The 11,733-nt window shown below is 31.9% G+C and overlaps 2 protein-coding genes and 1 pseudogene across 4 annotated transcripts; 2 read left to right on the forward strand and 1 right to left on the reverse strand.

The window, feature by feature from the left end:
- Positions 1–874: 874 nt before the first annotated feature.
- On the reverse strand, positions 875–3,959 carry LOC145112226 (pentatricopeptide repeat-containing protein At5g06540 pseudogene; annotated as a pseudogene). 2 transcript variants are annotated; one of them, XR_013710472.1, is made up of 2 exons: positions 3,594–3,959; positions 875–2,896 (listed from the first exon to the last, which is right to left on the reverse strand). The product of XR_013710472.1 is annotated as a pentatricopeptide repeat-containing protein At5g06540 pseudogene, transcript variant X2 (transcript). The 2 variants fall into 2 exon arrangements; XR_013710471.1 differs by having other exon boundaries at positions 3,574–3,959.
- Positions 3,960–6,252: 2,293 nt separating this feature from the next.
- Positions 6,253–10,136, forward strand: LOC145114027 (uncharacterized). The gene is made up of 6 exons (XM_079050046.1): positions 6,253–6,434; positions 6,522–6,621; positions 6,772–7,450; positions 7,565–8,006; positions 8,184–8,632; positions 9,478–10,136. Exons 1-6 carry the CDS (start codon positions 6,253–6,255, stop codon positions 10,134–10,136), a joined length of 2,511 nt encoding a protein of 836 aa, XP_078906172.1.
- Positions 10,137–10,255: 119 nt separating this feature from the next.
- LOC145114028 (uncharacterized) lies at positions 10,256–11,011 on the forward strand. Its single transcript, XM_079050047.1, has one exon. It carries the CDS (start codon positions 10,256–10,258, stop codon positions 11,009–11,011), a length of 756 nt encoding a protein of 251 aa, XP_078906173.1.
- The last annotated feature ends 722 nt before the right edge of the window (positions 11,012–11,733 follow it).

Here is an 11,733-nt window from a genome sequence, read left to right on the forward strand (position 1 = left end):
AGTGGTGGTGGTGGTTTGTGTGTGGCTGATGGTGGTGTTAGTGGAAAAGTGTGGTGGTGGAGGTGACAAGTAAATATAATGGCTTCTATGACAAATGTGACTGGCCCAGGAAGATAAAATCCGGTTAACAGGCAAAAGTGAACCAATTTTCCGGTATTAGAGGCATTGTGGAAAAAAAAACGACTTTAGGCATAACCGATTTTTTTGTGTAAAATTGGGGGCTTTTATGACCAAAACTCATATTTTAATGGCGTGTTTTTATAAGTTGGTTTTAATTTCGAATATTAATTCAATTTAAAAAAATATATGAATATGTTTAAATGAAATATATATCATTAATATTTACTTTTTTATACTTGAATAAACTTTTTTAAAATATTTAAAGATATATCATGTTAAAGAATTAATTTATAAAATTCCAAATTATAATGTTTTTGATATAATTAAATTTCTTAACAAAACAATATATGAAAACTTATTTCTTAACAAAATTTTCCATGATGACAAAATTTTCATCGAATTCGACAAAGCGGGAGGTGTAGGTGGAATAGCACCGACTTTTTATATGTAGGTTGGCTTTACCAAATACCCACAATTCAACCAAGTATCTGTTAGAAGAAAACATGTTCTGTGTATCAGAATGTGTAGAATGTGCTGATCAGTCTCTCCTTGTCGAGAGACTGAGATTCAGAGATTGATCCTATCATAATTCATAAATATAAGTATATAGCATTAATAAGAACAAGGTCAATCTTTTGCAAAATATAAATACATACTTTCAAAGGTATGCCAATCTTTTGCAAAATATAAATACATACTTTCAAAGGTATGCCAATCTTTTGCAAAATATAAATACATACTTTCAAAGGTCCAAGAAATTTTCGTTTTTATGATAGACTTAGAAAGTGAAAGTTCATCTTGTTCGTGTGAAGTTTCTTCATTGTAATCAAATCCGATGATCATATTCAGATCTTATGAATACATAGATATTTCACTTATTCCTTATTATACATATATATTTCACTGATTCTTTATTTATCTGAGATCGATTCATCTATTGTTCTTAATTTCCACATTGTCATTTCATATTGTATGAATCTAGGTTCCTACACCAACAACCTCTGATATGACCCACACACAGCTTCAACATCATGTCGTCAGATGTCAATCAGGTAAACAGTGGCCCATTACTGATTCATTAATACCTTATTAACTACTTGTAGGACTTCACTGAGGTCATTTGCTCGAGGGTGAAATGGATCATGAACAAAAAACTTATGAACAACACCATCGACCTCGATAAAACTCCAACTAGGGGTATTATCGACTTTTCTCTCTACCATCATATTCCTCAATCTAATCACATTCTCCCACCTTCCAATATCCGCATACATATTAGCAAGACCAACATATCTTCCACTATGATTAGGATCAAGTTCAATCAACCGTTTTCCAACTCTTTCTCCTAAACATATTTCACTATGTCTTAAACACCCATGTAGAAAAGATCCCCAAATAGCTTCATCAGGTTCCATTGGCATCAAATTTATCAATATTTCAGCTCCTTTCAGTTGTCCAGATCTAGCCAATACATCAACCATGCATCCATAATGCTCGATTCCTGGTTGAATCCCAAAAACTTTGAACATTTTTCCAATTAAACACCATGCTTTCGTCACTAAAGATTTGTGATTACAAGCAACAAGAACAGCAATGAATGTAATGTCATTAGGAACAGGTCCTTTATGTGTCATCTCTTCAAAAAGCTTGATTGCTAATTCATTTCTTCCATTTGTAGCTAACCCCATAATCATGGAACTCCATGTAGCAACATCTTTATAAGGCATTTTGATGAATATATCTTCGGCTTTCTCTATATCTCCACATTTAGCATAGAAATCTAGAAGTGCAGTATCAATCTCAAGGTCAAAAGTAAAAGATTCTTCAACTAATTGATGGTGGATGTTTTGGCCTATTTCTAGGGCTCCGATTGTACCACAAGCAGTGAGAATGGTTAGTAAAAGAGACCTATTGGGATTCACTAAGCCACTATGTTTTAAATGGAGGAACAAGTCGAATGCTTTGTTGAAAAGTTCGTTTCTCACAAGCCCAGAAATCATTGCACTATATGATACATCGTTTCTTTCAGGCATTTCATCGAACACCTTACATGCTTTATCAACGAGGCCGTTATTGAAACACCCAGTTATCAAACTCGTACAACAAACCACGTTCTTATATGAGCTTTCTTCAAACACCTGTATAGCTAATTCAACGGATTTGAAATTCGAATACATATAAATAAGCGAGCTAGTAACATAAACATCGCAAACATTTCCAAGTTTGACGATCTGTCCATGCACTTGAAGCAACGAAGATATACAGTCACATGTTTTGATCAAAACAGGAAAAGTACGAGCATTCGGTTTGATACGATTGTTGCGCATTTGAGTGTAAAGTAGAATACCCATTTCTTGTTTTGAGGTTTTAGAGTAACCTAGTATCATAGAGTTGTAATCGAAGATGGTAGGCGTGTGTGTGTTTGTTTGGTTCAAAATTGTGTGCGCATAATCGATGTCGGACATCGCAGAGAAAGCTAAGAGCTTGCTGGTTATGTAAGTAAATCGAGCAAGTCCGGTGGTGATGGTTTGAGCGTGGATTTGTTTGAGTTGATCCATGGTTGAACATTTTTGAAGCAGGCGAAGATATTGGGGATTTAAGTTCATTCATATAGATATAGCCCTTTGATCAGCTTTCGCAAGTTATAAGGATTATGGTTGAACAATGATGGCAAACTTTGTGAAACTCATAGAAGATTCATATTTCCAGGAAGCTTTTGCCAAGAAATCTCAATTAATACCAAAGTTCCAATATCAAGTAATCTTCATCTTCAACTCTGTTTGTTGTGATTCAATCAACAAAATAGAAGGTCAGTTCCTGATACAATGTAGGCTGACTTTCTGATTCTCAATGTTTAACACAAACATGTTATAAATGTATTTAATTAATATTGTTGGTCTATGAAGAAAGATTAGCTCAACAGAGTGAGACAGATTAGCAAATCAAGATGTTTAGAAGATATAACAAGTGTGATAATCAAATATGATTCAAAGCTCTACATAATTAGTGATGAAATCTGCATACATAAACATAAACAAAAAGGAACAAATTCATCTGCATACATCAACATAAACAAAAAAGGAACAAATAGATGAGCACAAAAGTACTTCCATAAAATCCAATTGTATCTGAAAATTCAACCAGAAAAAATATGTAAATTAAAATAATGATAAGCTTAAAAATTCCCAGCAAGTAAATGAACCTTTAAACAAAACCCAAATGACATAAACATTTGAACGAAACCCAAATTACACAAATTAAGTAAAAAAAGGAATCAGATACTCAGATTTAAAAGTGACAACAGAGAATCATAGAGTTCTTATTTATGGATATTCATAGAAAAATGGAAAACCATGAAATGGAGGAAACTGCGTTTGATAGTTCAGAATATGAAATTGATTTCCGTTTTCACATCTCAGAAAATCGCATTCATATTTGATACAATAAACTCACAACAATTTTCGATTTCACACCATGAAGACCATTTATCTCAGTAGGAGCTTCGATTTAGAGCTTGGCTAAGGTTCGATTTCAGCAATGGGATGGTGTGCGACGTCGGCTCTGGCGGTGCGAGGGCGTCGCCGGTGCTCTGTGACGTCAAAGATGCAGAGGCAGAAGAGTTCCAGTTCACGAATCAGGACAGATGAAATGGATAAAGAGAATGTGATAGAGAAAATAGATTCGGTGAGGAATCGGGCTGGCCTGCAAACGACGGCGAAAAAAACCAAACGACGACGAACAAAAATAGGAGACGTGGTCGGAAGCAATGAAATTATGTTGTGTGAAAGTTTTTTGAAATGCTTATCATCAAGTCCACAAACCCTTGGTACATGTACCTTCTAACGTTGGGGGTATTTGGGAATGATATGACTTATTAATATCTAAATAATGATTTTAATTATTTTCTAATATTAAAAACGAAAATATCACCAAGGGTAAATTATATTAGTATTTATTACGAATGCAACGAAAATAAATATAAAAACTGTATACATCTATGAATAACTAACATAATTATTTGACTTTGATTTATTATTTTTATCTAATTGTATAAATATTTTTTAAATTTTTATATATCTTTTACATAATTTTTAATTACAATATTTATATGATATAATAACAATATTTGTATAATATATTTACTTTTCTGGAAATTTCAGCCTATCTTTTTATTACGTATCATATTTAATATAAACTAATCTCACTATGTTCAATTATTTTCATTATAAAATTTTAAACATAACTTAGACATACCTAAACATATCATAATTTAATATTTAATATGTATATTTTTTTATTATGCTATATTAATTGTATAAAAAATATGAGCATGTATATATGTGAAACTAATGGGCCATATCACAACCTTTTATAAAAATATTGCAATTAGATATTACATATTATTATCATATCGGTTTATATGTTAGTTCTCTGTAATTTACTCATAATTTGTCAATATGTGAAAAAAAAAAGACATTCTACCCATTTGTTCAACATATAAATATTATATATGAATTATTTATTGTTATCTATTACACATCTTATTTTATAAATTAATTCGAGTTATCTGTTGCAGAAATACAATGTATTCATTTTCTTCTAAAAAGACTAAAAAATTAAATAGTTTCTACTTAGATAATACAAATAATATTAATTTGGGCACTACATCAACACATCTATCTTCGACAACTATAACTGTTAATACTTCGATTTACAAATGTATGTTTTATCATACAAATTATTATTATTATTATTTCTTATTCTTTAACTCATATAATATATATTTTAATAACATACACATGTATTAACATAAAAAAACTAGATAAATCGGCAAATTCTTCGTCCGCTGCAAATCAATATTCCTCGAGATTGGTTACCGATGCTTACAAATGTACGTTTATTTCTTCAATTTTATTATAAAAATATATTTTTTTAGCTAATTATACATTTTATAGCCTATCTTATTATCGCTTATGCAGAAAACAACAATAGCATGTACCACTTACAAGCCAGAGAGAAAAGAAGACAAAGAAAATTATATTTGAAAAATAAAAGATCGAAGAAAATGAATACAAGATCCAGCGTTCGAAGTACATCAATACCACATCTCTTAAAAAATATGGATAACTATAAAATTCTTATTTTATATTCCATGTTTTACGCTTAATTTACATTTATATGCAATACGTGATTTCTCATTTTTTTATTAGCCTGCAATATTAGATGATTTCAGCTTATTACTTTATTTTATATCATGTCTTCAATTTTCATAAGTTTTTGTTACTTACAGATCAATCAACCAACGTTGTTAGTCACACTGAAAATATTTATTCATTTAATTCGTCTGGAATCCAAAATACAACCGTACAATATTCTCCTTCCTTTCCAAATGTTAGAACTTCGTTATCTAACATTACAAATGTTAGAACTCCGTTATATAACATTACAAATGGTAATAGTTTTTTGTTTTAAAAATATACTATTATCCATTTTCTATATAATCCGTATATATACTGACTTTATTTATTTTGTTAAGATAATATTAGTTTCAATAACTTCGATACTTCCAACTTACCAAACAAAAGACAGTACTATGTACTTTCAAATGATATGACATCGAAAAATGCATCTACAATAACCGGTTCTTCATCATCAATTAAGTTAAATCCAAGATGTCATAAATTAAAAAGGAAGTCGAAACATTTATCCCCTATCCCGTTGATTGATTTGACGGAAGATGTAGAAAATACCTAATAGCTGGTATCTCAAAAGATAATCAAATAATAATATTCATTTTCATTTTTTTTACAATTCAAATACTGTGTTGTATATACTTATAAAATTAACTGATATTTTTTCTACGCATTTTATTTTACAGAATATTTGGATCATGGTGATCAAAATGTTGTATGTCAAACATGTCATGCAAAGTTATAGAGAAATGAATCCATTAGAGGTAAAGAAAAGGGAACACGGATTATTCATTATGTTGTGGTTATGACAAAGTTCAACTTCCAGATTTAAAGAAAGCACCCCCCAAGTTATGAAAGAATGTTTCGAGCAACAGATTCTAAAAGTAAACACTTCATGAAAAACATTCGACGTTACAATTCAATGTTTTATTTTACGTCGATGGGTGGTAAAATTGATTCGTCAATCAATAGAGGAAAGACTCCATACATTTTCAGAATGGGTGGTCAAAATTATCATAGTATTGGAAGTCTTTTACCAGCAAAAGGATTGGAACCAAAATTCTCTCGGTTATACATTTATAACACTGAGAACAAAATTTCAAATAGACAAAAATGCTTTGGGTATTTTTTCAAACTTTTTATTCATAATTAATTATAATATTTTTATTGTTTTTACTAATATTATGTATAAATTCAATTTTTTTTTAGTGGGAAAAAGGATCAATCAACATCAATTAATAGTGATATTATTGAAGATATTAAGGTGATGTTAGATTCAAATAATGTATTGGTTAGATCTTATAAAATGGTAAGAGATACTTTTCTGAAAAATCCTAAAGTTGATATGAAATTACGACTTATCGGGAGAAGGAAGTGAGATGGGAGAACATATAACCTACCAACTGCTTCTGAGATTGCCGCTTTAATTGTCGGTGACATTTGTGATTCAATTGAAAAGAGGAATATTGTTGTTCAAACAAAAACTGGATTTCTACAATGTATCAGTGAATTGCATCCTTCGTACCTTCCTCTCCAATATCCACTGTTATTTCTATATGGGGATGATGGTTACAATGTTGACATTCTTCATAGAGGTGTGTCATTTATGACCAACAGCAAGTGGGCGAAATGTACAATGAGAGAATATTTCGCTTTTAGAACTCAAGACAGAGATCATTCGTTCTCGCTCATTCTTAATTCAAAAAGGTTGTTTCAACAGTTTCTGGTAGATGCCTATACTATGATGGAAACGGAGAGATTGCACTACATACGTAGGCAACAACATGTTCTTAGATGCAATTCTAATGAGAATTTACTTAACCAAAAAGCTCAAGGAACCACTAATATCTCCAATGTCGGCCAACGTGTCATATTACCTTCGTCCTTTAATGGTGGTGCACGCTATATGCTGCAAAACTATATGGATGCCATGTCACTATGTAAATGGTTTGGATATCCGATTTTCTTTATAACCTTTACGTGTAATCCCAAATGGCCAGAGATTAAAATGTTTATTAAGGATACTTCACTTCAACCAGAAGACAAGCCTGATATATTATGTAGGTTATTCAAGATCAAGTTTGATGCATTTATTAAAGACTTAAGGGAGAATCACATTTTCGGCAAAGTTCAAGCATGTAATTACAACTATATTTTTTCATTATTGATAAAGCATTACTCTTATTATACTATATTTTTTATATGTTTTTACAGTCTAATCATATTTTGTTTTTTTGCAAAATATTTTACAGATGTTTATACTATTGAATTTCAAAAGAGAGGTTTGCCGCATAGTCATATATGTCTATTTATGCATTCTGACAACAAGTTACCCACTATTGAATTTATCGATTCGATAATTTCCGCCAAGATACCAGACAAAATTGAAGATCCAGAATTGTATTCACTTGTCAATGAGTTTATGATTCATGGTCCATGTGGAGCTGAAAATATCAATTGTCCATGCATGGTGGATAAAAAGTGCTCTAAAAACTTTCCAAAACAATTCTGTAATCATTCGTCTGTTGATCAAAATGGTTTTCCTTTATATAGGAGAAGAAACAATGGTCATTTTGTAGAAAAATCGGGTGTTAAGTTGGATAATAGAAATGTTGTTCCATACAACAAATATCTATTGAAAATATACCAGGCACATATTAATGTTGAATGGTGTAATCAGGGATCTTCTATAAAGTATTTGTTTAAATAAATAAACAAGGGTCCTGATAGAGCTACAGTTGTTGTTGTACGAGCCAACAATGAATGTGAAAATAATGATGCGGTCGATGAAATAGTTGAATATTACGATTGTATATATTTATCTGCATGTGAAGCATCATTGCGAATTTTTAAATATGATGATCATTGCAGGTATCCTATGGTGGTCAGACTACCTTTTCATCTTCCTAATCAACAACAAATTGTATATGGCGAAGACGATGTTCTGGACAAACCTTCTGTTGCTGCTTCAAAGTTCACATCTTGGATGGAGTGTATTGCAATTAATAGTGAAGCACGCGAACTTACATATGTTGAATTTCCTACAAAGTTTGTTTGGATATTAAATGGTAGGTTTTGGAAACAAAGGAAAGTAGGAAAAGTCATTGGTAGAATTCATTCGGTTTCACCTAATCTTGGCGAAGCTTATTTCTTAAGGATTCTTTTAAATACAGTTAAAGGTCCGACGTCATTTGATGAAATTCGCACGGTAAATGGTGAAACACATTCTTCTTTTAGAGATGCTTGTTATGCACTCATGCTATTAGATGATGACAAGGAATACATCGATGCAATTAAAGAAGCAAGCCATTTTGGATCGGGTTTTTAGGGATGTCAACGAGGGCAAACGGGACGGGGAGTGCATCCCCCGCCCCCGCCCCTGAAATTTCCCCGTTCCCCCTTCCCCGCCCCGCCCCCGTCCCCGAAATGTTCAGCCTTCCTACCGCCGCCCCCGCCCACGAATCCCCTTTATTACCCCCGCCCCCGTTCCCCCGCCCCCGATTGATTTTGGGTTTCCTTTTTTTGGTTAAAAGAAGTTGTTATTTAGGCTAAAAGAAGCTATTTTTAAGGTAACTAATAATTATTTATAGCAGAATTTTACATGTTAAAAATAAAAAAGTTATGGCATTTTAAAAACATTATACTAACAACTTAAAAACATGTTTTTTGATGAATTTTGGAAGCTCAAAATCATATTATTGTTTATTATATTTATATATGAATATATGTAAATATAAATGTAATTTATTAACGGGGTCCCCATGGGGGTTTCAGGACGGGATTGCCCCAAACGGGGGTTGACCTTGCCCCCGTCCCCGTCTCCGCCACCGAATTTTTAAAAAATTTCCCCCAAACAGGACGGAGCCCCCACGGGACTTTTTGACATCCCTACTGGTTTTTACATACGCTTCTTATTTGCTACATTGTTGATGTGTAATAGTATGTCTAAACCAGAAGCCGTTTGGGAAAATACATGAGAATATTTGGCGGATGGAATTCTATATAACCAACGACAAAGGTTCAAGTGTCTGGGTATTAAATTTTTTTCTTCATTTGTATTTAAAATAATTTATTTTTATTATTCAACACCCATTAAATAATTATTAAAAATGTTATTAAATATTGTATTTTATATTTTGTAATTAATTTAAAATTTATGGTGCAGACTTATCACTCAGTGAAGATGAACTTAAGAACTTAACTTTGTTTGAAATAGAACAAATTTTACTTCGAAACAACTCCGCTCTCAAAAACTTCACAAAGATGCCTTACCCAGATGTTGAATCAATTTATTCTTTAAACAATCGACTTATCACCGAGGAGCTAGATTACAACATTCCTGTTATAAAGAATGACTTTGATCGTATGTTTCTCGCATTAACAAATGAGCAACGTAGCATTTTCCTTAACATCATGAGTGTTGTTAAAGAAAATAAAGGAGGTGTCTTCTTTGTTTATGGTTATGGTGGAACGGGTAAAACTTTTCTATGGAAGACAATATCTGCAGCAATTAGATCTGATTGTCATATTGTTTTAAATGTTGCTTCAAACGGTATTGCTTCGTTATTATTGCCCTGTGGTAGAACAACACACTCTCGATTTATAATTCCATTTGAACTTACAGAGGATTCTGTTTGTAAAATAAATCCAGATGGTGAGTTGGCTAGCTTATTAAGAAAACCCTCTTTGATAATCTGGGATGAAGCACCTATGGTCCATAAGCATGCATTTGAAGCTTTAGATCGAGCTTTGAAAGATGTATTAAGGTGTGGAAATTCTAGCATCTCAAATATTCCGTTTGGAGGGAAAGTTATTGTCTTTTGAGGAATTTCAGACAAATACTACCTGTTGTTCCGGGTGGCAGTAGACAAAACATTGTTAATGTTTCTTTGAGTTCTTCATATTTATGGAAACATTGCAAAGTCTATAGATTAACAAAAAACATGAGACTAACTGTGGGAAGTGATCAATCTGATATAGAAAAAATAAGAGATTTTGCAAATTGGCTATTGGATATAGGGGAAAGCAAACTCGGTGGTCCGAACGACGACGAAACGATTATCGATATTCCGGATGATATTCTCATTAATGATCCATATGATCCTATAGGTTCATTAATTGAGTTTGTATATCCTTCAATTTTGGAGAAGTACAGCGGTACAAATTATTTCCAAGAAAGAGCGATACTTGCTCCAAAAAATGAAGTTGTTCAGGAAATAAACGACTATTTGCTTAAGGAGTTTCCAGGAAATGAGATTGAATATTTAAGTTTAGATAGCATATGTGAGTCCGAATTTGTCTATGATCAGTTTGATGCAAATTTATACTCGCCTGATGTATTAAATGGTCTCAAAGTATCCGGTCTACCAAATCATAAGTTAGTTTTAAATTTTGGTGTTCCAGTAATGTTACTGAGAAATATTGATCAGAAAAACGGCCTATGTAATGGCACAAGATTACAGTTGATATCATTGGGCAAACGTGTTATTGAGGCACGTATAATATCTGAAACTAATATTGGAAACCAGATTTTTATTCCAAGAATGTCTTTAAGTCCATCAGAAAAAAAAATTCCGTTCAAATTCACAAGAAGACAGTTTCCTTTGGCCGTATGTTTTGCAATGACTATTAATAAGAGTCAAGGACAATCGTTATCTGAAGGTTGGTTTGTTTCTCAACGATCTAGTTTTTTCACATGAGCAATTGTATGTTGCCCTATCTAGAGTTCAAAGCAGAGAGGGATTAAAATTATTAATTTTAGATAAAAATGGTAGACTCACAAATAAAATTTCTAATGTTGTTTATAAGGAAGTTTTTCGCAATTTATAATCAACTTTTTTGTAGCATCTTTTACTCATTTTAAAAAAATAACACTTCATCCATCATATTCATTTATTTATTTATAATTACGTATTGTATTTTTTATGTTAATTTCATTACAGACATGTTTTGTTTGTTTTGTATCAAATCAATTTCGATGTTTTTTTGGGTTTTTTTGTCATTACTCAAACATATGTTGCATTATATAAAGTCATGACTTTTGTAAAACAGGTGAATTTACGTTTTTAATTAAATACTTAAATTTTACAAAGTTACTAAAAATAAAGAACATATCTTAAGAAAAACACCACCAGTGCACATATTTCAAGGTTATGACCAGTAAGCCTAAAAAGACACACATGACGCAGTAAATGAACATAAACTTTTGAAAATAAACCGACGAAGACAGTAATAATTTATATTAATCTCACGAAATTAGTAGAGTTGAAGATTTATTGGGATTGTAAGTTATAATGACAAAAGTGGCGTTTTAGCCAACAAACGTTTTTCTTCCCACTCGCTCCCTTGTGGTTGTGTCATCATCTCCGTATGTTCAACGAGAATCATGCACCAAAAATAAGAGTTTTAAAAATCTCCATTT

The sequence above is a fragment of the Lactuca virosa genome, chromosome 5 (assembly GCF_052849685.1).
Source record: "Lactuca virosa cultivar CGN04683 chromosome 5, Lactuca_virosa_CGN04683_v6, whole genome shotgun sequence".
NCBI lineage: Eukaryota > Viridiplantae > Streptophyta > Magnoliopsida > Asterales > Asteraceae > Lactuca > Lactuca virosa.